Source organism: Quercus suber, unplaced genomic scaffold (genome assembly GCF_002906115.3).
Source record: "Quercus suber isolate HL8 unplaced genomic scaffold, Cork oak 2.0 scaffold_35, whole genome shotgun sequence".
NCBI classification, from domain to species: domain Eukaryota; kingdom Viridiplantae; phylum Streptophyta; class Magnoliopsida; order Fagales; family Fagaceae; genus Quercus; species Quercus suber.
The window spans coordinates 673,103-698,319 of record NW_027069500.1 but is presented as its reverse complement, the minus strand read 5'-3'; the positions used below and the strand labels follow the sequence as shown (position 1 = coordinate 698,319).

General features: G+C 31.6%; 1 protein-coding gene across 1 annotated transcript; it reads left to right on the top strand.

The window, feature by feature from the left end:
* Nucleotides 1-14,308: 14,308 nt before the first annotated feature.
* On the top strand, nucleotides 14,309-22,777 carry LOC112007281 (chromatin assembly factor 1 subunit FAS1). Its single transcript, XM_024039614.2, has 12 exons — nucleotides 14,309-14,963; nucleotides 15,917-16,016; nucleotides 16,216-16,363; nucleotides 16,478-16,601; nucleotides 17,047-17,393; nucleotides 17,483-17,800; nucleotides 18,608-18,689; nucleotides 18,805-18,945; nucleotides 20,057-20,464; nucleotides 20,682-20,819; nucleotides 22,036-22,081; nucleotides 22,172-22,777. The coding sequence occupies exons 1-12, from the start codon at nucleotides 14,526-14,528 to the stop codon at nucleotides 22,303-22,305; spliced, it is 2,424 nt and encodes an 807-aa protein (XP_023895382.1). The 5' UTR covers nucleotides 14,309-14,525; the 3' UTR covers nucleotides 22,306-22,777.
* Nucleotides 22,778-25,217: the final 2,440 nt, after the last annotated feature.

Sequence of the window (25,217 nt, the reverse complement as noted above, 5' to 3'; positions counted from 1 at the left end):
TTATATTCTAAAATTGCATAAATTTAAACAACCTCCCAAACATTTTCTTAACCACTTTATTCTCACAACCAAATATAGAGACCTCAATCATAAACACCTAGCTTATTGTCTCAAAGAAATTAAGGAAATTATTTGTAAGTATTAACATAAAGAGAACGTGATTAAACAAAGAAAAATTGGCTAAAATCGCATCAATTTATCAAAATTTAATAGTTTTTATTTGGGCTCCTGTACCCTGCTCACGTACCCTTTAAAAAAAACTAAAAATAATTTGAAATCATCATCAATTTTTATTTTTATCACTATGGCTCATACTACATAAAATAGCAGTAAAAAAACCTACCTACAAATTATGAGTTCTAACACACAATTTTTTTGAAAAAAAATAGCTAACTTCATAAATAATCAATTAGAATGTTTCCTTTTTCTTTATTTCTAAAACAAACACATTTATGAATTTCCCAAACCAAAATCCCAAACACTTAAATACTTAAAACGAATTACAACCTTCACAAAGTCCAAAATGTCTAACTTCAACCTTAAATCGTAAGCTATCATTATTGAATAAAAAACGCAAGCTCCCTTCCTTTGTCACAATCTACTCATACTAATTAGAATTAAATGGTACCACAATGTCAGAGTTACGTAAGTGTCATTGAAAGGTTGAAAGAAAATGACATCATTTTTTGTCTGAATGTATTTGAGATGTGATAGCATGAAGGGTTATAAGCATGTGTATATAAAGGAGCAGAAGTGGAAATAGTGAATGGAAATGCAAAGAGTTTTTTGTGTGTGAGAGAGAAGAAAAGTCTTGAAACACTGAACCAAATGAAACAAATAATAGTCTTAAAATATTGAATAAAAAATGTAACAAAAAGTAGTCTTGAAACATTGAACCAAAGGAAATAAAGTGTCTATATTTATAAATTTGTTCATATTTATAAATTTGTTCTTATTTCTAATATGACTTAAGAGTATTTCAATTCTCTTTATAGAGTGTGCCACATGGCAGAATCTCATGTGTATATTGCTTTTTTAAGTTAAATGTGTCTGAATTTTAAATAGCCACTTTTCCTACATGGCAGCACCTCCTTAATTGTAGGAATCAACTTTCTTTCAGCTTCTACTATTATATATAGTATATGATATATGATATATGATATAAATATATATATATATATAGATAGATAGATAGATAGATAGATAGATAGATAGCTGGATTGGCTATATAGGTGACTATAAAGAGCCTAATTACAATTTTTTTTCTAGAAGCCCTAATCACAATTTGTGGAGTCATTTTGGGGTTACAAGCACAAATGTCAAGTGTAGCTAGCATTTCCCTTAGTCGTGACACCTTCCATATCTTAGTCTTTTTTTTTTTACAGAATTTCATCTAATATATTGTTTTAAAACTTCTCTTTTTATTTTTGAAACAAAGCAAGGATCTAGTGGGCTTCATATTTCCCCTTTTTTAAAAAAAAAAAAAAAAGAAAAAGAAAGAAAGGAAAACAAAGTGATTGTTTCATCTGCTAGAATTTCTACTACCTAGTGATGAAAGAAGCTGTTAAAGATAACTTCACAATTGTGTCTAGGTGTGCTGGCAAAAAATTCATTTATCAATTTTAAGAATTACTAATTCAAACACTTTGTAGCTTTAATTGTTGATAATCTTTTTCCCTGGTCAATTGTCTTTTAAGGTTATTAGCTTACACCTTTTTTAAACCATACATTTTTAAAAATATTTAATTGGATTTAAATTTTTCAGTTTTTGTATCCAATAATTCCCTTACTACAAAATTTAAAAAATTAGATGGACACATGGCACAAATTTGGACATCAATTGAATTTGGACTTTTCGATATTTACACTTAATAATTTAATTGACCCAAAAAGTAAAAATTAGATAAGACACATGACACAAAATTAAGAATCTAATTGAATTTTCTCTTAGCTTAATTTAGATTAAATATTTTGTTTAGCTAATGTCATAAAATTTATAAATAAAAAAAAGCACTTCTTAAGAATATCATATTGAATATGTAAATAACTATCACAATCAAATTTATAAATCATTGAATTATGGTTTTTTTTTTTAATGATATTTGATAACTAATAGGCTGAATATGTTCATATATAATTTTTAAAAAAAACACTTTTTTTTTTTGGTGATATAATTCTACACTAGCTATTGATACTGAGGAGATATGAAATAGAATTTTAATAACATTAATTAATTAGAGATTAATAATAAATAGTTTTAGAAGAGTCGTATAATAACACATAATTTCCATCACAATACAATTCTTACAAATAGATTTCTTTTAAGAATATTATAAGCAAATAAAGTGAATGGTAACTTTTTCTCAAATAAAAAAAAAAAAAAGTTAATGGTAACATCCCTTATGATGGATACAAAATATTTCTAGCAATTAAGGTGAAAAAAAATCCCAACTAAAAGAGAATGCTAAGAATACCCTTGGAAGCAATTTGTGTTGGGGTTTATAGTCTAAAATCCAATTGGTTTGCATGACATAAATAATTAAATTGTTTATTTATTAGAGACCATCTATAAATAAACTAATAGGACATTATCTTAGTTCATGAAATACATAGTATGTGATTTATGTGAAAAGTCACAGAAAGATATAAATCACAAGTTCTTTGTAAACTCAGAATTTTAGTTCGTAGTCGGTGATGAAATTGGGCATTTCATCTACGAAAATTATAACATATCAATTAAGATGATTTGTCTTGATCATGGAAGTGAAGACTTCTAGTTGATATGTTGATATGTTTTAAGAGTTAAGACATATTGAACTAGACCGCTGTGAGATTTATTATTCTCCTAACGACTGTCAAATGAATAATAAATCTCACGACTTCTATTTACATCAACTCTAAATCCTGAGAGAATAATGGACCTGATCATGAGATGTAAGTTGCTTTGATATATTATGAGTGATATCTGTAAGTAACGGTCAAAACCTCAGTATGTTGGGTAGCCACATTTAATGTTGATGGAACATATATTCTCAAGATGGAATTCATAATCTCTTAACGGAAATATAAAATATTCCTTTGAGATAAGTTTAATGGGTTTAGTTATTCAAAGTATTGGACCCAACCACTTTAGTAAGGAGTTACTAAAGTATATATTTATGGAATTGGATTTTATAAATATATAATGAATAATATAAAATGATTAAAACGGGTACTAAAGGATTAAGATGTAGTAATCTTCAAAGTGGCAGTTTATATTTATGACTTTGTATTACTACGAATATTTTTATGAAGGGGTTGTATGTATAATAAAGTCTTGGGATATAATTTATTAATAAGGCCTATAGTGCAATTATATTATTATAGTGGTAACTCTGGACTTGTCAAGAGTTGACAGAAAAGCCCAAGGCCTATTGGAGCTAAAGTCTTATTTGTTCTCTTTGGTCCCATCTCAAGGTACAAACTAAAGCCCAATTGGGTAGGCCCAAAAGGCTAATCCAATTAGATAATTAGTTATTATTTAGTAAGAGTTATTAAATAATAAAACTATGAGAATAGTTTAACGTGCGTAAGATGGAAAAAGAAAAAGAAATCAGTTTTTCTCCACAAGGAAAAGAAGAAGGATTTTTCTTTGAGAGTCTGTACAAAAGACTGATTGAGAGACCACACATCTTGGGCACCATGTGGAATTGAGATGAAGATTGAAGGTATTCTCAAGTCATGTTTTGAAATTCACTGCATCAAGATACACATTCTGTTTTTTATTCTAAAATTCATGGTTACATGTTATCTTTCATGATTGAAGTAGATCCGTGGTTGTTACTTCTATTGTGTGTTTTGTATGAGATACAAAACTAGATTTTCCAACAAATGGTATCAGAGCAGTCTTCAATATCATGCTTGTATAACATGTGATTGAGTTTTAGAATTAAAAAAAAAAAAAAAAAAAACAGATTTCTTGGTGTTTTATTTTTCTGCAGTAAAAGTTTCTGCATAATTTTGTTTTAAAATTATTGTTCATTAAAACCAGATGCCATGTGTTCCTAATCTTTGTATTAAAGTGGAACACAGTGGTTAAGAATTGCTATGTTTCTAATCAACGTAGATTGTTAAGGTGGGTATACGGTTATTAGAAACGATATACACCTGACAACGTTGATTACACTTTATTGAATATAGAATAGCGGTTTGACTTTTTTATTTCTATATTATATTAATATTGCTTCAATGAATTCGTTTGCATGATGATGTTTAATGTTGTTTCATTGATATTGTTTATTAATATATATGTGGATTCATGTGAGTATATGAGTCTAAGTTATAGACATTCACATGATGTTTACTTATTGAATAGTGCCATGTCTTAATAGTAATTGCCATGAATATAGTTATTGAATGTAAGTGGAATAACTGTCATGTGCGTAAGTTTCTTTATTGCATCGCATGGATGTTTTGCACTGAAGGATTCATCCTATTGTTACTTGCCTTACATTATATATATTTATTTCATGATCAAACAGTAAGTTAATGCTAGGATTATGAAATTTATTCTTAATGAGATTAGGATTGTGTTTTCAAGGGTTTCTAGCATATTAGGGTTCTTGATCTTCATCTTGAAAACCTTAATGTTTGATCTATAAATCTTCGTTGATAAAATCAAAAAGTGTTTTTGATAGAAGAACAATGAAGATGTCAAAAACGGTTACTTGAAAAACTGAAAACATGGGTTTTTCACGGGTTGGCTTCTCGCGAGGCTACTCGCGAAAAATGCCTCTGAAGCACAAAAATTTTCGCGGTTAAACTTTACCTGCGAGACAGTAGCGAAAGTTTTTGTTTGAGTTTTGTGTTTTTCAATTTTTTGCTTAACTCATTTTCGTGGGAAGCGCTTAGTCGCGAGATACCCGCGAGACAGCAGCGAAAGTTTCTGTCTGAATTTTGTGTTTTCACTATTTTTCCTTATGCCTTTTTCGCAAGAAGAGCTTAGTCGCAAGATTCTCGCGAAAATGCATTTGAAGGGAATTTTGAATTTTTTTTCTAAATTTTTTCAAATGTATAAGGTGTAAGGCAATGTGTGATGTGATTACACATGGTTCTAACTAAAAGACCTAATGAGATCAAAGATGTTAGTTAAATAGAACTCTTAATCTTAAATTGTTTTATGATTAAAAGTACTTAATTTATTTTAATTAGAGATTTTTAATGAGATTAAAATTCTAATTAAAAGTTATATAATTTCTAATTAGATTAGGATACTTTATCTAATAAATTAAGAATAGAGTTCTATATAACCAATTTTTGATTCATTAGTGTTTAAGGAATCCTAAATAGTTTAGAACTTCCATTTTAGTTAGTGATTCTAATAAGATTAGAGTCTTAATCAAGTGCAAGGTTATTAGTTGTGATAGGATCACAATTATTTAAGAAAAACCCAAATAACGAGTGGGAGTGCTGAAATAACCCTTTTGTTAAGTTTATTGTAATGTGAATAAATACCTTGTCTTGACTTCGAGTCTTGCATTCCATACGGATGGTATTTACTTCACGGATTACAAGGTTAAACTTCTTTGTGATTGCGCGAATGTTCGTTACGCAATTGTGACGTGACTTAGTTACATCACATTGAATTTAAACAATTAAACACATTTAATGTGTAGGGTTAAAATTATGATTAGATCACAATGATTTCATGTCAATCCACTTGTTTTAAAATTTATAGTGGGAGAGAGATACAAGGGTTGGATCTCACGGTCTCCATTGTCGGTTCATAGTGGTGTGGGGTAAACATCTCGTCTTGGCCTTGAGCCTTACATTCCATGCGGAGGATGTTTATTTCATGGTACTACAAGATTGAATTTCCTGGTTTATAGTGGTTTGATCAAACACCTTGTCTTAGCTTCGAGCTTTGCATTCCATGCGGAGGGTGTTTTTATCATAGTACTACAAAATAAGCATGTTAAAGGGATGAAATGTGGCTACACATGATTCTAGATAATGGTGTACACTAGACTAAGTTTGATAGTATCCTATATGCTGAGTTTTTGCTATTATTACTTAGAGGCCAAAGGAAAAGCAGCAAATTATTTTTGTTTGGTAAGAGTTACCATGATAACATTAATAATGAGAATAATTCTCGTCTAATCATAGTGATTAGTATTCACTTTATGCTGAGGAATATTAATTGCGTGATTAGGTTGTCATTGCACCTAGTATAGTATGTTTTCGAGTTTCATATTATATGATTATGGATGCAAAATGATAATGTCCCTGTAATTATGTTCATAGTCTCAAAATAAAGTTGTTATAAATTTTGTCCTCTAGCTACTATTTTAGTTGAATCACATTAACTAAGAAATAATTTTGGACGCGGTGCTTAAAGGAGCTGAAGTACATATTTATGTTTTGATTCAGCATTGTCATAATTTCCTATACATGATGCATTTATGGAAAATAGCTTATGATGTGATCATAGTTTCCATTGAAATGCTAATATGTTCATTGACTTCTATCTCAATTGTGCTATAGCATGAGATGCACGAGTTAGTATTAGACTTAGACTTTATATTAAGTCTAAATGAGATGTTTGGTATAAATCATATTGAGTGCTAAGAAAAGTTTAAGGAGTTCCAATTCTATATCATTTAATGAAAATGTTTTATTTTTTTAAATGAATTGGAATTCTTGAATGTAGAGATTGAATGTTAATCTCATATGGATATGATCCACAAGTCCTTGTTAGAATCATTTGATCAATTCAGCTTGTTTTGAAAATAAATTATTTTTATATTATCTGAATTGATGAGTGAGTTCTACACAACGAAAAACATCCTAAAAGCTACGGCTAGGATCAATATGATTTAATTCAAATTCTTAACCTAAACCGAAAGGTAAGGGTGGTAAGAAGATGAATTATAATACCAAACAGTTGGATAAGTTAGTTGCCCTAGTAGTTGCCAAAAAGAAATTAGACTTATAAGCATGACCAAAAGGAAAGTATTTCTGATTTTGGTAAAGCTAAGCATTGTCTATGATTGGTTTTTAGATGAAAATTTACATGTTTTATTTTTTAAAAAGAAAGTTTCCATCGTTTGTTATTGTATGTTTTGGCACTTATGTCTATAGATCTTATTAATCTAAATGATATTCAAGATTGATGAAAGATGGGCTTTTAGAACCATTATTTTATTATATTCTCAATCTATGAATTTTATTTAGAGAATAATAAAATCTAGGGTTCCTTTTTGTAAAGGAATGAAGTTCCAATGACTTCTTTAAGTTAGTTCATACATAAAGGAGGAATAGGACTCTTTTAAAGGTAAATTCTTCTAGACGAAAAATGTCAGAATTTGTTGTAGGACAACTATAAAATACATTTGGAAATAAGATGGTTGTATTAGATACACAACAAGATATTATTCTGTAGATAACTATTACACCGGTACAATATCATAGTGGGAGGATTACCAAATAAATTCATACTTTTGGAATAAACTTTTGTAGTTATTCCACAAGGATATGAATTTGATCCTCGGTCCTATGTAAAGGCAATTGATGATATGAATATGGATTACTAGATCAATGTTATGTGAATAGAATTATATTTTATTTAAAGTCTATAACTTGTAAATGCGCTTAATTGCATTAAGCCTATTGTTTTCAAATAGGTCGACAAGAAAATGAGATTGATAGTTTTGAAGGTGTAAATCTTCAAAGTCAAGACTAGTGGCGAAAAGATCTATTCAAAAAGAAATTGTTCAACTATGAAAAGATTTTTTTACCAATAGTCAAGTTTGACTCTATCTAGATTCTCTTATCCATTATATTTCATTTTGATGAAATATGGCTATGGATATCAAGAAAACTTCATTTAGTAGCAATCTTGATGAAGACATCTAAATGATGTAACTAGATTTGTTCATAGCAAAGAACTAGTAGTGTTTAGTATGCAAGTTGTTTAAAGTCCATTTATGGACTAAAGCAAGCATTTAAATCATAAAATATCATCTTTGATCAAGCAATTAAATTATTTGATTTTGATCAAGTATTTAAAGGCCTTATGTGTGTAGAAGTTATATAGAATAATAAATTTCTTAATGTATGTTGATGACGTTCTAATCATTTAGGATGATGTAGAGTTATTGTCACCAATAAAGTTTTTGTTGTCTATAGTATGATATAAAGTACTTGGGAAAGACTAGTCACATCCTAAGAATTATAATTTTTGTTAAAATTTAGAAATTAGGATCTTGGGTCTATCTCAAACTATTTAAATAGATTAGATTCTAGCCAAGTATAGCATGAATATTTTAAGAAAGGATTCTTTCCTTTTAATTTTGAAGTTCCTTTATATAGGACTATAGTCCTAAGATATATAAAAGGAAGAGCATACTAAGACTGTTCCTTATATTAAATTTATAGGAAGTCTTTATACTATGCTATATACTAAGCTAAATATCTATTTTGTGGTAGGCATGGTAAGCAAATATCAATTGAATCAAAGATTACTTAATTTAGTGGGAGTAAAGCATATACTCAAATATCTTAGGAGAATGAGGGATTATATGCTTGTCCACCAAAATGAGGATTTGATAGTTACTGGATGTACAAATACTGACTTGTAGTTTGATTGTGATTCATGAAGTTAGACTTCAAGATACGTGTTCATCTTAGGTAGTGAAGATACACATTAAGCGTAAGTATTATCTCATTAGAGAAATATGAGTACGTAAAGAGTAGTAGTAGAAAAGGTAATTTATGCAATAAATCTAGCTGAAACTTGTTTCCAAGCCTTGCCTTTGAATGACTATGAATTACACTAAAGGGAAATAAGTGTCGGATATATGATAAGTTGTTTTTGAGGGTACATGGGAGATTGTTGGGGTTTATGGCCTAAAATCCAATTGGTTTGCATGACATAAATAATTAAATTGTTTATTTATTAGAGACCATCTATGAATGAACTAATAGGACATTATCTTAGTCCATGAAACACATAGTATGTGATTTATGTGAAAAATCACAGAAAAATATAAATCACAAGTTCTTTGTAAACTTAGAATTTTAGTTCGTAGTCGGTGATGAAATTGGGCATTTCATTTACGAAGACTATAACATATCGATTAAGATGATTTGTCTTGATCATGGAAATGAAGACTTCTAGTTGATATGTTGATATGTTTTAAAAGTTAAGACATATTGAACTGGACTGCTGTGAGATTTATTATTCTCCTAACGACTGTCAAATGAATAATAAATCTCACGACTTCTATTTACATCAACTCTAAATCCTAAGAGAATAATGAACCTGATCATAAGATGTAAGTTATTTTGATATATCAGGAGTGAGATCTATAAGTAACGGTCAAAACCTCAGTATGTTGGGTAGCCGTATTTAATGTTAATGAAACATATATTTTCAAGATGGAATTCATAATCTCTTAACGGAGATATAAAATATTCCTTTGAGATAAGTTTAATGAGTTTAGTTATTCAGAGTGTTGGGCCTAACCACTTTAGTAAGAAGTTATTAAAGTATATATTTATGGAATTGGATTTCATAAATATATGATGAATAACATAAAAGGATTAAACTGGATACTCAAGGATTAAGATGTAGTAATCTTCAAAGTGACAGTCTATATTTATGACTTTGTATTACTACAAATATTTTTATGAAGGGGTTGTATGTATAATAAAGTCTTAGGATATAATTTATTAATAAGGCCTAGAGTGCAGTTATATTCTTATAGTGGTATTGAATATAATTAATGGTAACTTTGGACTTGTCAAGAGTTGATTGAAAAGCCCAAGGCCTGTTGGAGCTAGAGTATTATTTGTTCCCTTTGGTCCCATCTCAAGCCACAAACTAAAGCCCAATTGGGTAGGCCCAAAAGGCTAACCCAATAAGATAATCAATTATTATTTAATAAAAGTTATTAAATAATAAAACTATGAGAATAGTTTAACGTACGTATGATGGAAAAAGAAAAAGAAATCAGTTTTTCTCAACAAGGAGAAGAAGAAAAATTTTTCTTTGAGAGGCTATGTACAAAAGACTGATTGAGAGACCACACATCTTGGGCATCATGTGGAATTGAGATGAAAATTGAAGGTATTCTCAAGTCATGTTTTGAAATTCACTGCATCAAGGTACGCTTTCTGTTCTTTATTCTATAATTCATGGTTACATGTTATCTTTCGTGATTGAAGTAGACCCGTGGTTGTTGCTTCCGTTGTGTGTTTTGTATGAGATACAAAACTAGATTTTCCAACAATTTGGTAGAGAATCATGGTTGTAGTTGGTTTCATATTCTTTGTCTTAATACTTCTTCATTTAAAGAATTTGATCAAATAAGGCTAAGTTAGAGCTACAAAAGAGTAAAGAAATCAAATTTAGCACCAACATTGATAAGACAATAACAACTATAACAATTGTTATCGGAAAAAAAGAAAAAAAGAAAAAAGACCATAATAATTATAGCCCATCGTCAAGAAAATTTCCTCAAGAGCAAAATTGTTTTAGAAACCACTTTAAAGAAACTATAGAGAGAGTTAATTTCACAATGAAATATTTGAACTATATACGGTTTCATTTGATCTAGAGGATAGGTGATTAGAGATGGCATCACAAAATTGTCTCTAACCACCATATATGAAAGAAAAGCCAATAGGCAATAACAAAATGCTATTCTAAAAGAGAACCAAATAATGGCATTTGAAATCTACTAAAGGAACAAATAGAAAAGATGAGAACGAACTTAAAAAGCAAAAATTATAATAATGATTAGAGCATAACTATCATTTAAAATCAATAGCCAAATGGATCTTTTGAACTAGAACCTAATAGTAAATTTGGGTATTCCCAAATTCATCAAAAACACGAAATTTAAACTCTAATCAACCACCAATCTATCCAAACCTATTGTATCTGAAATTTCATCTAAAAATTTTCTCAAATTTGAATCACACACACAAACCAAAATTCAATAATATCAATCAAAAAAATCAACTGATACATACAATTCAAAAGAAACCAATACGAAAAAAACTCATTCTCTGCTTCTTTTCATTTTTCTTCATCATTCAACCTTAATCAAAACCAATAATCCAAATACCTAAATCAAAGACACTAAACCCAAAATGACAAAACTTAAATCATATTTAACATCAATTTTTCTTTTTTAAAAATACCTGCAATATAGCAATTCTAGCGGTATATGGGTGGAGGCTGGGCTAAAGGTGGGATGATGGTTTGACACGGTGGAAGCTCTCAAAGGTTTTAAGAAAGACAGAGATAACAGTTGAACTTGTCCAAGGAGAAGGAGAACTAGAACAGAAGAGAGAGCATCTGATATCTAAATGCATAAGTTTCGCATAAAACTATAAGGGGAGTCAGGTAACAGGTCTGAAAAAAAAAATTGAAAGACATTAATTTAGATTTAAAAAGTAGAGAAAAAAATGTCGATGTGGAAATTTGTGGAGCTGACTAATGTAGCATCATATTATGAAGTTAACTAAAAGTCAGAGACTTCAGTTTTATAATATATATATATATATATATATATATATATAGATAAGATAAAATTATTGAACATCATGAAAGCTACACAATTTTGAGAAAAAATATTGATGAATTGATAGCAAATTTCAATGTCATAGTCATAAAACTAAACATTCCCCAGACTTCATCACCAACCAAATGGGCCAACTATATATACCTGACTTACACAACTGTCTTTATCATCGACGACCACACATAGGTCTCTCTCACTCTTAAAATATATAATTCATTTATCATAATTCTAAAAAAATGCTTTGACTGTTCTGTCCTTGGGGAGCATAAAAAAAAAAGTATCTCACTTTCCTATTTTTAACACCGTGAGAATCATGAATAGAATTACTAACATAGGTTGATTTTGGGCATTAGATTTAATAAGCAAAATACCATTGCCAACTGCAATCTGCAAGATTAAAAAAAAAAAAAAGCAGCAAAATGTGAGCTCATCCAAATAGTTAACCTACTGATATGAAATCTTGCTCTTGTTGCATATGGTCTCCTAGTCAATTTTCACAATCTTGTTTTTCTATAGTCCCCAATAACAAAAGTCACATGTCCTGCAAACCTATCCTATCCTACATTTTTGTTTCTCCAAAAGGTTGCAATTAGGGGCGGCTCCAGTTGGAGCCTAGGGTGTTCAAACGAACCCCCTGAACTAAAACAAAAAAAAAAAAAAAAAATATATATATATATATATATATATATATATATAATTTCAAAAAAATTAATAAGCCTAACAACAAAAGTAGAAATTTGTTAATCTTAAACCTTAGAAAAAATTCACTTAAATCTTAAAAAATTGAAATAAATCAATAAAATGAGATATCAATTGATGAATGATTGCTTGGTTGTGTACATTGAAAGAGATATAGTTTGTAGGATTAATAATGAAGATATCATGCAACAAATTTAAAATATGAAACATCGTAGAAAGCAATTGTAAAACTTTATGTATTTTTTTTTTGGGTGATGTTGATATATTCAACTTCTCTTTTATTTAAAATTTTGTATAATTTATGTTTCTTATTGACCCCCCTTAAAAATAATCCTAGAGTCGCCATTGGTTGCAATTGCTAAATCCAATGTCAATTGTCCCTAACCTCCCCATACTTTATTCAAGAAACTCACTTCCAAATGTGATTTCTTTCCTGCTCAAATCTCCACAATTGCTTACCTAACAAAAAGTATCCAACTTTTTCACCCATAATCTTTCATTCCGAGCAATCTCAATGACTATAACTACCCAAAAAAAAAAAAAATGATAAATAGCACCAACATAAAGAATAACTTAGAAATCGTCAAAAACTAATAACTCAACAAAAGAAAGCATTCAACCTTTTGAGAGAGAAAGTAACAATTAGACAGCAAGGACCCAATGTCATACACAAACCCAATTGGCAAACACATTAAATATACCAATATGAATATGTATGTTGAGCATACATAGGCCAATCCCACATACATATACTTAAATAAAACCACAATATTTAAAAAGACAACCAAATTTCCAAAGAACTAATCTAAAAAAATTATTAATTTTAACCAAATATTGATATCACAATTCACAACAAATTTTAAAAGAAATCTGTAAATAGCATTGTACGTGCATAGACAATTGGGTTCCACACATCCAATCCAAAGTTTAATTTAGGCGTAAATGCTCTTTTAGTCCTTACATTTTGAGATCATTTCTATTTTGGTCCCTATATTTTTATTTTACTACTTTTAGTCCTTAAACCAATTAACGCGTGAATTTAAGTCCTTATTGTCACCCAACTAATAGAAAAAGCTTACGTGGTTGATGGCACATTAAAATAATAATTAAAAAATTTATGTGCATTTAAGTTGTTGTTGTTGTTGTTTTTTTTTTTTTTTTTTTTTTTGAGTCGGAATAGTTGACTTTTTCTATGGACTGTGTACGATGTGTGCTGTTCACGGACCCACAAATTTCACTTTTTAATAATTTTTTTTATTAAAAATAGGTCACACGGTACTATTCACATATTTAAAAATTATTTTGTTACAGTGTTTTTCAATTTTCAGTTTTTAGTTGTATCCAAATGAACCCTTAATATACATAAAAATGATTTCAAATAAAATTGTAAAGTAGTCTACATAATGCGCGGAACATCATCTAGTTTAAATAATAGAAGAACCAAAGTAATATCATCTTTTTGTTGTTAAACTAAAACAAAAATAATGGTACGTCAACAATATTTTCACAAAAATACTTAAGTCACAGGATACTACTAGTTATAATTTGGATTTACTACTAATATTATTTTTTTTTTCACCTGCTAATAATATTATCTAAAATTTATTATAAAAATATTGTAAAAATATTATAAGTCTAACATTTCTCCTAAAAGACATCCCAGCCATTTTTACCGACATACATCACACACCATATTGATCAAAAGATCAGCACGTGCGTTTTTTGTTTTTATTTTCTGGGTGAAATCAGCCTATCCAAACCCATCTTGACACGTGTCCCACCACGTATCCTTCACAAATTCCACCAAAACAAAACGGTGAGGATAGCAAAGCCAAAAAAAGAAAAGAAAAAGAAAGGCGCGCGAAACGAAGCTCCATAAAGAGCGCACAAAATTAATTTTGGAGCCAAAATCAGTCTCGGCGGGAAATCACCCAAAACACAAAACAATTAAATTGTATTTTTTTTTTTATAAAAATAATTAAATCAGTTTCAGTTTATTATCAAATACCTAGAAATAGACTATCATCAAGTATTTAACCATTTTTCACACTGACTAACCTCAAAAAGAAAAAGTAAAAAAAAGTGAACCAAACATGGTCTTTTGTGTTTGTGAGATTGTGTGAGGTTTTAAAAAAAAAATAATAAATAAATAAATCTGAGAGCAAAAGCAGACTCCCATTACTCTTTCTTGAAACTTGAATCCTGCAACCCCATTTCTCAAAACGCCGTCGTCTGAATCTTTGTCTCTGATATCATATGGAAATGGAAATGACAATCGGCGTTGATGAAGACCCAAAGGGTACACAAATGGACGGCTCCGATGTACCCAGAAAGAACCAGAAGCGAAAGAGAGTGTCTCTGAAACCAGAAGAAAAAGCGGCTCAAATGGAGGATCTAAGGTTGGAGCTTGATGGGTTGTTTAAGTACTACAAGGAAATGAAGGAGAAGAAGGTTTTTTTGGATGTGGGAATGTGTAGTAGTAGTTCCAGCACTGTGGCGGTGTTGATGGAAGAGAGTGAGCTTCCCTTGTCGAAGCTTGTGGAGGAGATCCACCAAAAGTTGAAAGATGTGATGAGTGCGGCGACAGTGAAGAATAGCGTGTTAAAGGTTGGGCAGAGAGTGATGTATGGAGTGCCTAATGTGGAGGCTGATGTGCTTGAGGATCAGTCTCAGACTTGTCTTTGGTGTTGGGAGGTAATGGGTTTTCCATTTTTCTTTTCTGAATGAAATGGGTGGTTTCTGCAGTTTTTATTTTATATTTTTTTATTTGGGTGATGGGTTTATGAGGTTCATTTGTGCTTGATTCTCGATGCTGGGTTTTTTTTATTTATTTATTTATTTGCAATTGAATATGAATCTATTTATTTTTTATCGATGGTTATGTGTTGGATGTGGTACATTTTTTGCTTTATTTATTTATTTAATGTGATTGTTAGTTATTTCGGATATGGTGTTGGGTCTTGTTTGATTTTGCTTTCTGGGTTTTTGCAATAGATTTTGTATCTGTTTCAATTATTGATGTTTATGTGAATCTTTTTGAGATTATGGATATGCTTAAACTGTGTTATGTTCAATTAATGTATGTGGGTATATCTAATTTGGTGTTGGAAGGGGAATAGTTTCAATGTTTCATTAATCTCTTCTCAGTATCAATGATTTTTAATCATTTTGTGTCGTTCTTGTTCTTTAAGACATTTCATCAAATGGGGAACAGCAATTTGTCTGGACTTTTATTGGAAATTTGACATATTTGCTATCAGCTGTTTTGTTTTTCGAGCTATTCTGAGCTTTGTTTTTGCTTTGATTTGCAGTGCTTACTTGATAACTCTAATTTTTTTTTACGTGCTCTGCATTGTGCTGAGTTTGTTGGCTTATTAATGATTCAAATTATTACGTTCTTTGCAATGTACTGACTTTCTTGTGTGTACCCAGTCTTTCTTGTGTTCCAACATGCCATGTTATTTCTCATCACTTACAGCAAATTTTATGGGAGATTGCATTACTTACTGTTTGCCTATTTGCAATGTCTATATAGCACATTATACTTTGTTGATTGTAAATCACTTTGCTTTCATTAGCTGTATGTAATCTCTACTGGTCTATTAATTGATTTTTTTTTTTTTTTAATATTATAAATTATTGCATAGACAAGGGATATGAAGTTGATTCCAAAAGCAATACGTGCAGAATTGAATCTTCGCCGCACTTGTCGAAAAAAGATCCATGAGAGGATTACTGCTGTTTCTGGTAATATGATTCCTTAGATGTATGGTTTGATTGCTTGATTTATAAGAGAGGGGCCTATATAGTGGATTAGGGCAATAATTTTTACTGATATGTGCAGATGTAAAGCAAAACTTTGGTATTCTTTTAAGGTTTTCCAGTATTTTTTTTATGCACACCTAAGTTTGTTTGGTGCTCTAATGTAGTCTGTGGCATATTTCAGCAATGATGACAGCATTACAAAAGTCAGAAAGCAATAAGAGTTACAAACACGACCTGGCAAAGGCAGTCGAAAAGCTTGGTAAAGTGCATAAGGAAGCAGATATTCGTTCATATGTGGATAAGCTGTTACAGAAAAATGGGGCAGACATGTACGTATCTACACTGGATCTATGAGATCTGGTGCTTTAATTTATTTTTTAAATGTTTTAAAAAAAATATTCTTTTTTAAATGATTTTTTTCCTTGCTAAATCTGCTGTTGTAGGGCTGAAAAGGAAGCAAAGCGAGAAGGCAAAATGCGAATTAAAGACATGGAGAGAAATAATAGAGATGTTGAAAAAGAGAAGAAAAGAATGGAACGTGAACTTCAAAAGGAAAAATTACAAAATGTAAGTGTTTTATTTATTTATTTATTTATTTATTTATTTATTTATTTTTTGTTGTTGTTGTGGTTCTGTTAAATGTCATTTAGTCATGGCTGTAGGCCTGTAGCTTCTGTTGTAGTGGATCTTTACTGGGATAAGGTATTATAAATTATATAATTGCTCCTGTAAGGTTACTAAACTGAAAAACAAATAAATAAGGAAAAATCTCTCATAGATATTAATTTCATGTGCAGAACAAGATTTTCATTTGTTTTCAAAGAGCATGCAAGGTTCTATTTCATGGAATGAGTTGAATATGATATATAAATCTAACTGTATAAGTTTATCCCATTCCTAATATACTGATATCATTCCCCATATATAATTAAGGTAGATATTGCTGACTTAACTGTTGATAACTTTCTCTGCTTCTTATTCGTGTTTCTTTGTATCATTTAAAATATCTCAGGAAAAGGAGGCTGAAAAAGACGAAAAGCGCCGTGAAAAGGAAGAGTCTGAAATGAGGAAACAGTTACGGAAGCAGCAAGAGGAAGCTGAGAGGGATCAGCGGCGTCGAGAAAAGGAAGAAGCTGAATTGAAAAAGCAACTTTCTATACAAAAGCAGGCTTCAATCATGGAACGTTTTCTTAAAAAAAGCAAAACTAGCACTATGTGCAACAATGGCCAATCTTCAACTAAAATAGCCACATCTGATTCAACAAGTAAAAAGAGTGAAAAAATGCCTGATGCAGTTACTGTGTCAATGGACTGTGCTCTTTCAACAAATGATGAGATTGGTGTAGACGATGTCTGGAAGTAGGTTTCTTCCTTTATTGTACTGTTTAATTTTGTAGGCCATGTTTATCTCAAAACTCTTGTAATTTGAAATTTGTTACACTGTGCAGGGTACACTTGTCTTCCTGGCATTGCTTAGGTCACTCTATACGTTCAAACAGACAACAACATTGGGGAATACGTCAGAAGCCTAAGACTGAACTATTTAAGGAACTTAAGCTCTCAGCTATTAGAGTGGTGGCTCGTGATGATGACTTGAACATAGATAAGCTTGCAGATGGATGGGGAGAACAGATTTCTGATGATAGATTTTCCCAAGCTACGGATTGTTCTCTCCCTGATGTCAAGAAGTTTAACCAGAGGAAGCAGTTGTTGCAGTTTGCTAAGAGCCATAGACCTGCATTTTACGGTATTTGGCATAAAAAAAGGTGAGCTTATGTGTTATGACTTATGATATTGAATTTGTCGTCTGTTCTGGGAGGCTAAGCTATATTTTTGGATTATTTAACATAGTGTGTTTTAAAGCAGTATTTCTAAAAAATCATTCTTGAAGAATCCAACTATCTTTTAGCTCTTCTGTGCTTTATATGCTTGGTTTTCTGTTTGGGTTTCCTTTTGTAGTTTAATTAGACATGTGGGGCTTCAGCTTCAGTAACATTTCTATATGCACAGAATAATGTGGAGTGGTTGTAAACAAATCAATTTTAAAAGCAAATTAAATAAGTTTCAATGAGTTGGACCATAAAATTCTTAACTAAGCCTTTTGAACTATTTTAAGGATTTGAACATTTCAATGTGATTATATAAGTTGTGGTTAAGAATTCATTAATCATGCAGTTAGGAGATTCAAGTCCCGGTGTTCGTTCTCTGTTTTCAGTGTATGCATGTATAATGTATGATTAAACAAGACGATGAATGAGCTTAAGTATTTGTGCTCTTCCAAAATTTTTGCATTAGTGTTGTCTCTAGAATAGAGTCATCACTCATATGCTCCTAGTCTAAGTAATTTTTATGTCAGATTGGATTTTTATTTTTAACTGCCTTCAATGCAAGTGTTAGAAATTTATTTGTAGCATCTTCTGAGTATGTCTGATATTAGTATCTGTGGTCTAGCTTGCAGTTTTGTTTTGTATCTATGAAATGTATGGTCTCTAATGAAGGAACAATTGACATTTATTGCTGTAAGGTTTAACTGGAATTTGGCATTGATTTTATGTGCTTTAATGCATCTTCAGTCATGTTGTTGGCCCGCGCCATCCTTTTAAGAAGGACCCAGATGTGGAGTATGACATTGATAGTGACGATGAATGGGAGGAGGTATATCTGAGTTATCTTTAGTAAAAGTGAATCCAGTTTTCTTTCTTTCATGGAAATCATTAAATTAATCAATATTCTAAAGATCAAGTTCAAAACTGACATCATCATTGTCCAGGAGGATCCTGGAGAAAGTCTTTCAGATTGTGATAAAGATGAAGAGGAGGAAACTTTAGAGGAAGGATGTTCAAGAGTTGACGATGAAGAGGAAAGTGAAGATGGCTTTTTTGTACCTGATGGTTATCTCTCGGACAATGAGGTATGACTTCTGACAGCTGAGAAGCTGGATTTTGCCTTATGCCTGATAATAGGCACTCTCTTCTTCCCCTTCCAAGAAGAAAAAATTTAAAGTAATGTTTGTATTGGTATATAGTTAATGTACAGTTTTGTGGATGATCCATACATTGCTTTAGTGGCATTGTTAACTTGATATACCAGTTGAAAATTTTACTTACACTCAATATAACAAAGCTCATGTCCCAAATTGCTCGCTTATTTTGAAGTTATGACAGTTCTTTCCCTTATGCATTGGTAGTGATTTTACTGGTTCATACTAGTACGATGAAAAGGGCTTGCAAAATATTTTAAATTAAGTTGCTACATCTTTTGCGTTTTCACATTTCCTTCATCCTTCTCAGAGAAGTTGAATTGTGGAGTTCACCTCTTTTTAGACCATCTGCATTGATTAAAATGACATTATGAAAAACTCCTTTTTCCTATTTGTTCTGACTAAGTGCTCATTTCAAATGAATGTCACCTCTTTCTTATAATATCAATATAAAAGTGTTTTCCTGGCAGAAGTACTAAGACATCAAAATAGTTTTTAGAAATGCAAACTAATAGTCAACCTGTATAATGTTTTTCATTAAGTATGAGGTCCCAAGAAGATAATAGAATGTCTTAGCTGTTTGATACTTGAGTCATGAGAATGTGGTGCTCATTGAAGTACATTTAAGTAGTAGCTTCATGGACATATTTGAAACCTGTCTAGTTTACTCTATTAGGGTCTCAAAAGGTCTTTGTATGTTTGCAGTAAAATTTTGCTGTACCTTTGCTGAGACTCACGGTTTGTTTGTGGATAATAAATATATAAATATTTGATGGCTTTAAAATTTTGAAAGATGAAATGGAATGAAAGAATGGATCACGAATGGGATTGTCACTAGAAATTCACTCTTCGTTTACTGATCCCAAGGGACTAATATCTAGCCGTAAGTTCAAAAATCTTGAGCGCATTCCACACAAACCACCTAAAAGACTATCTCTAGCATCTGTCCTTTCACAATATATCAAAGCCATTTCAAATACTCTCTCTCTCTCCATATGTACATATATTATTTTAACAAAAAATTGCTTGATTTGTGCTGCAGGGAGTACAAGTTGACAGAATGGAAACTGATGTCGTAGTTGAGGAGGCAAGAAGCTCTCCTAGTTGTAAGGAAGACTCAAAGAGTGGGGAGTTCTGCACGTTGCTTCGACAGCAAAAATATCTAAACAATTTGACAGAGCAAGCTCTTCGGAGAAACCAGCCCTTGATTGTATTAAATTTGATGCATGAGAAGGCTGCTCTCTTAATGGCAGAAGATCTTATTGGTACTCCTAAACTGGAGCAGATGTGTTTGCAAGCTCTGAGTATGTGTATTTTCCCTGATAGTGTAGAGATATCAATTGAAAACATGGAAGATGAGGATCAAGAAGCTTGCCTATCTAGTGGCAAGAGCAGTACCACACTGGTCTCAACTGTGAATAACATTCCAGACACAGACTTGCCTACAGTTGTAAGTTGTGCATTTCATTCTAGATGTAAAAGCTAGAAGTTCTTGGGAAAAATGTTTTTTTTTTTTTTTTTTTCCTGCTCTTATTGATACTATGAAATGTCAGGAGGGAGTAGGATTATTACAATGTTTTGTTTCTGCCGTTGATTTTATTGTTATGGCATTATGGCACACAATCTTTGGCTACTAACAGTAGCCTGCCTTTTTCAATTCCCCTCAGGTGTCTGCAATTCAGTCATCCCCACAGGGTATCAATAAGGTTATAGAATCTTTGCAGCAGAAGTTCCCTGCTGCCTCAAAGTCTGTGTTAAAAAATAGAGTGCGGGAAATATCGGATTTTGTTGATAATCGTTGGCAGGTCAGTGACTCTTTCTGAATGGTGAGGGCTAGGATACCTGTGTGCATGCATTTCTTTAAGCATTAGTAAAGAATTATGAAAATGGAGATTTTGGAAAATTATTTGGATTATAAATATACACACACACACTATTAGAGAGGGCATGCCTAAACTCCAAATTGACTTTCTTGTGGCACTATGGACATTAGGGAATGGTTGGAAATTTGGATGAACTGATCCGATGTTAAAAGTAAAGCTAGACATGTGCCCAAAAAAATGAAGAGGGAAGGAGAGGATTCAATTACATACAAACTTCTTAATTTATGCATCATGCCCTTTTTGATGTGCTTCTCCTTGACGGGTCATCCTAATCTATATATATATATATATATAAGCAAAAACCTCATGGGAGAGCATGAGGTCTTGCTATTTGGCGCTCTAATTTGCATTTAGCCTCTTTAATCTTTTCTCACAAATTTTTTTTATTGTTACCCAAAAGATCAGGTTAACTTCTTTTTACTATCATCTAAAAGATGGGCTGTTATTGAAAATTAGGACAAATCAGGCCAAACTTTATGAAAAGTCCAAGCTCACTTATTCCCTTACATATTATGACCTAAGTATGATCATTTCCCATAGGTAGATGAAAGCTGACCCACTTACAAACTCTCTCCTCCCCCATGTATTGATGAAGCTTGAAAGTCATGGTTTTAAAAGCCGAACCGAGAGCCAAACTGTTTTTTTCAAAATTCCTGATTCAACCTGGTTTTGGACGGTTTTCACCAATTTTAGGGGTTTTTACCGGACTGGATTGGCTCTCGGTTCCCAGTCGGATTGGCCGGTCCGGTTTTTAAAACAATGGTATTTATTGTTTCTGTTTGAGACCAATATAATTTAATTATACTTTTTATGCAAATCTTGAGACCAACATACTTTTAGGCAAAATTTTCCTGCGCATCACATGGGTTTTCGACTAGTTACACCTAATAGTGCAATTCACCCATTTGACCACCTTCTGCCCTAGAGAGGGCTTAAATTCTTAAGCTTTCACATTTGAGTCTGCTCCCTGATTCCTTTGTTTGCCCCTAAGGATATGCTCCTTCATGATGGCACTACATAGTACATCATTGAAGATGCTGCTTACCGGTTTTGAAAATATAGGTCCATGACAGGTCCATAACGCAGTCTAAAGTTGCTGAAAACAAGTTTTCTTAATGTATGATATCTTGTGATGCAGGTCAAGAAAGAAATTCTCAACAAACTTGGCATGTCGATTTCGCCAGGTATATATGCACACTGATCTGGATTTTCTTGAATTTATCTTAGGATATATTTCTCTGAGATTAAGTCAGTTTTCCTTTTTTCATTCCCAGAAAAGGGTGGTGGGAGGACGAAAAGTATAGCTACATTTTTCTCAAAAAGGTGTTTGCCGCCTGCTGGTAGAAATATTAACCACAATGAAACCTCACCTCAGCCATCCTTGAAGCCAAGTTTCACTGACCAATAAGAACAGTTGCACATATAATCATCTGTAGCATCCTTGCTTTTGTTTAGTTTCCCTCACAATTTTCTCCCTCTTGCCCATGTTCATGTATTTTATCAATCTCCTGATCCTTTTATATACTGAATTGTGACCATTTTTCTTTTAGACAGATGAATTAGAAGGAATTTGTTTTGCAAAACATTCTTTTCAAGTGCTTTATTTGCACACGTACAAGAGTGGACCAAGGGCAAGAAAAAGCTTGCGTTAATTAGACTGAATTCAGGAAATGTTTATTCGAGCCATTTTGCAATATTTACAAGCTAGCTGCATCCTTTGATCGGTGCCATAGTATGGTCATGGGGTTCATTGGTGATATTAGCCATGCAACTCTCATTACGCTTCTGAAGACTGGATTAGCAAAGCAACTCTCATTTGTTGCATTAATTTGTAATAGTGTTTTTCCTTGAAATAAATTTTACTACAAATATTTTAATCTTTTTTTTTATATAAGATAGAAGTTTTAATTTAGTCTAATCTAATTGTATATGTGTGTGAAGCTTCTTCTTAGAGGCTTAAACTCCGCTCCTTATCTTTCTACACTTTATAAACACTTATACTTGTGGAGTAACCGTCGCGCCAAGGTGCGTGGTAGTGAAATATTTGTATCTATCGTATGGGTTGTGGATGGCATTTACTAGGTGATGAAGTAGTCTAATTGCAGTAAAAGCCAAGAAAGGAGCACCGAAGTAAAGATATTAGATACATAAGCGAGCCTAATGATGGGTCAAAATTTGGACCGAACCTAACTACAAAGATTAAGCAAAGTTTTGAACTCTTGAGTCCAAATAACCCTAGGATCAATGTACTGATCAATTGCATCCATTACAAGATATGCATGTCACTAATGATCAGGCACTGAGCACCAAACATGATTACTGAAGATCATGTCCTGTTTAGTGCTCAGTGCATGATCTTTAGTGACGTGTGTATCCTGTACTAGATGCAATTGATCAGTACATTAATGCAGTTGACAAGTCAAATCCCTTGTCATGTGTATCCTGTACTAGATGCAATTGATCAGTACATTAATGCAGTTGACAAGTCAAATCCCTTGTCATATGGCCCTAAGAACAATTGAATATTGGATGCAAGCTAAACCCTTGTCCTTTTTTTTTTTTTTTTGCTAGGTAATTGGTTATTGTGGGGGCTTGAACCCCGAGCTAGCGGTTTCATGATAAAGCGGGTACCACTTGGGCATCAAGGCCCGGTGGTAGCTAAACCCTTGTCATATAGCCCTAAAGAACAATTGAGCATTGGATGCATATGTGATATATGGCCCTAAGAACGTCAACTAGCAATTGGTCTCTTAAAAGAAATATTACAAGTTGGTACAGGAATGACAGTTGCCATTTATAATCTACTAGTATGTAACTTGTACTTACGCACGAGAATGGTCAATTGTAGTGATGCTATTAATGTTAAGCTTGTGTTATTAAACAATTTTCATGATATTGTTTGACTACGCTTAAAAAATAATTTGGGTTTAATTTGAGTTCTAAACTAAAACTTAATATACTCATTTATAATCTACTAGTATGTAACTTGTACTTACGCACGAGAATGGTCAATTGTAATGATGCTATTAATGTTAAGCTTGTGTTATTAAACAATTTTCATGATATTGTTTGACTACGCTTAAAAAATAATTTGGGTTTAATTTGAGTTCTAATTGTACTAAAACTTAATATAATATATATAACTATATTTTTGTCCACTTTTAACAAATTAACAAAATGCTAAATTGAACAGACAAAAAACTATAGAAAATGAGATTTAAAGAAATATTAGGTTTATTTTTCTTATTTTGTTGAATATTTGAAAGGAATGTTTTACATCAAATTAAGCTACCATTCAAACTATAGAAATAGCTAGAGATGGCAACAAATCTAGACACCAGAGAGAATAAAATAAATTTGTACAACAGAAACACAACTTGACTTTTCGAGATACACTTTCAAAACTACAATTATAAATAAAAATAGTCCCTTAGAGGACCTAAGCAACACGACACCAAACACGGCAACAAAATACACCCCACTCATTCTCTTGAAAATTGAATTTGTTCCACTCTAAAAACAGCATCAGATTCCCAATAGACTACCAACTATCTAGATCAATAGTGTTTTTTTTCTTTTTTCCTAAGATAGTTCAATAGAATTAGAATTTAGCATTAAGCTAAACTTTATTCTAGATTTCCTACCTAATCAATTTCATAAGGTCTTCATTTATTTTAACCTTGCTTTGATCATTGGTAACCTTTCTTTGCTTCTAAATATGGTAGAGAGTAGCCCAATGGGGAAAATCTGCATATAACTGTCCTCTAATATTCATATATCAGTGCTTGGGGTTTAAACTTAAAGATGCCCCTCACCCCATTCCATTATGCCACTCCATTGGACTTTAGGACTTTTGATTAGGCACCAACTCATCACTGTTTCCAGATTTTGATTCATTAGGAAAAAAAAGAAACTCTTAAGAAGAAGGTTAAAGCTAAATTCTAAAGTTAATATAACAAATTTCCAAGAAATTTTGGTCCCATATTTTTTGTGTGCATGTTTTTCACAAAACATCAGCTTCATGCTTATAGAGAACTTTGTTTTGGAGAAAATAAATTTCAATAAGTAACTTTGAAAGTGTACAATCCAACATATATTGTAATTATGGTAGAGAGTACTTTAAAAGAGCACAATGTTTAACAAATTTATTTTTGGAACATGTATATGAATGTTTCATCTATATATATATATATATATAACCGAAGCCTTTGACTTAACGTTTGACTTTTTTTGAAGCTCTCACATTTTTACACATCAGCATTATTTAAATTAAAAAAAAAAACTGATTTTATATTTCTAAAACCCAATAATTTAAATAAA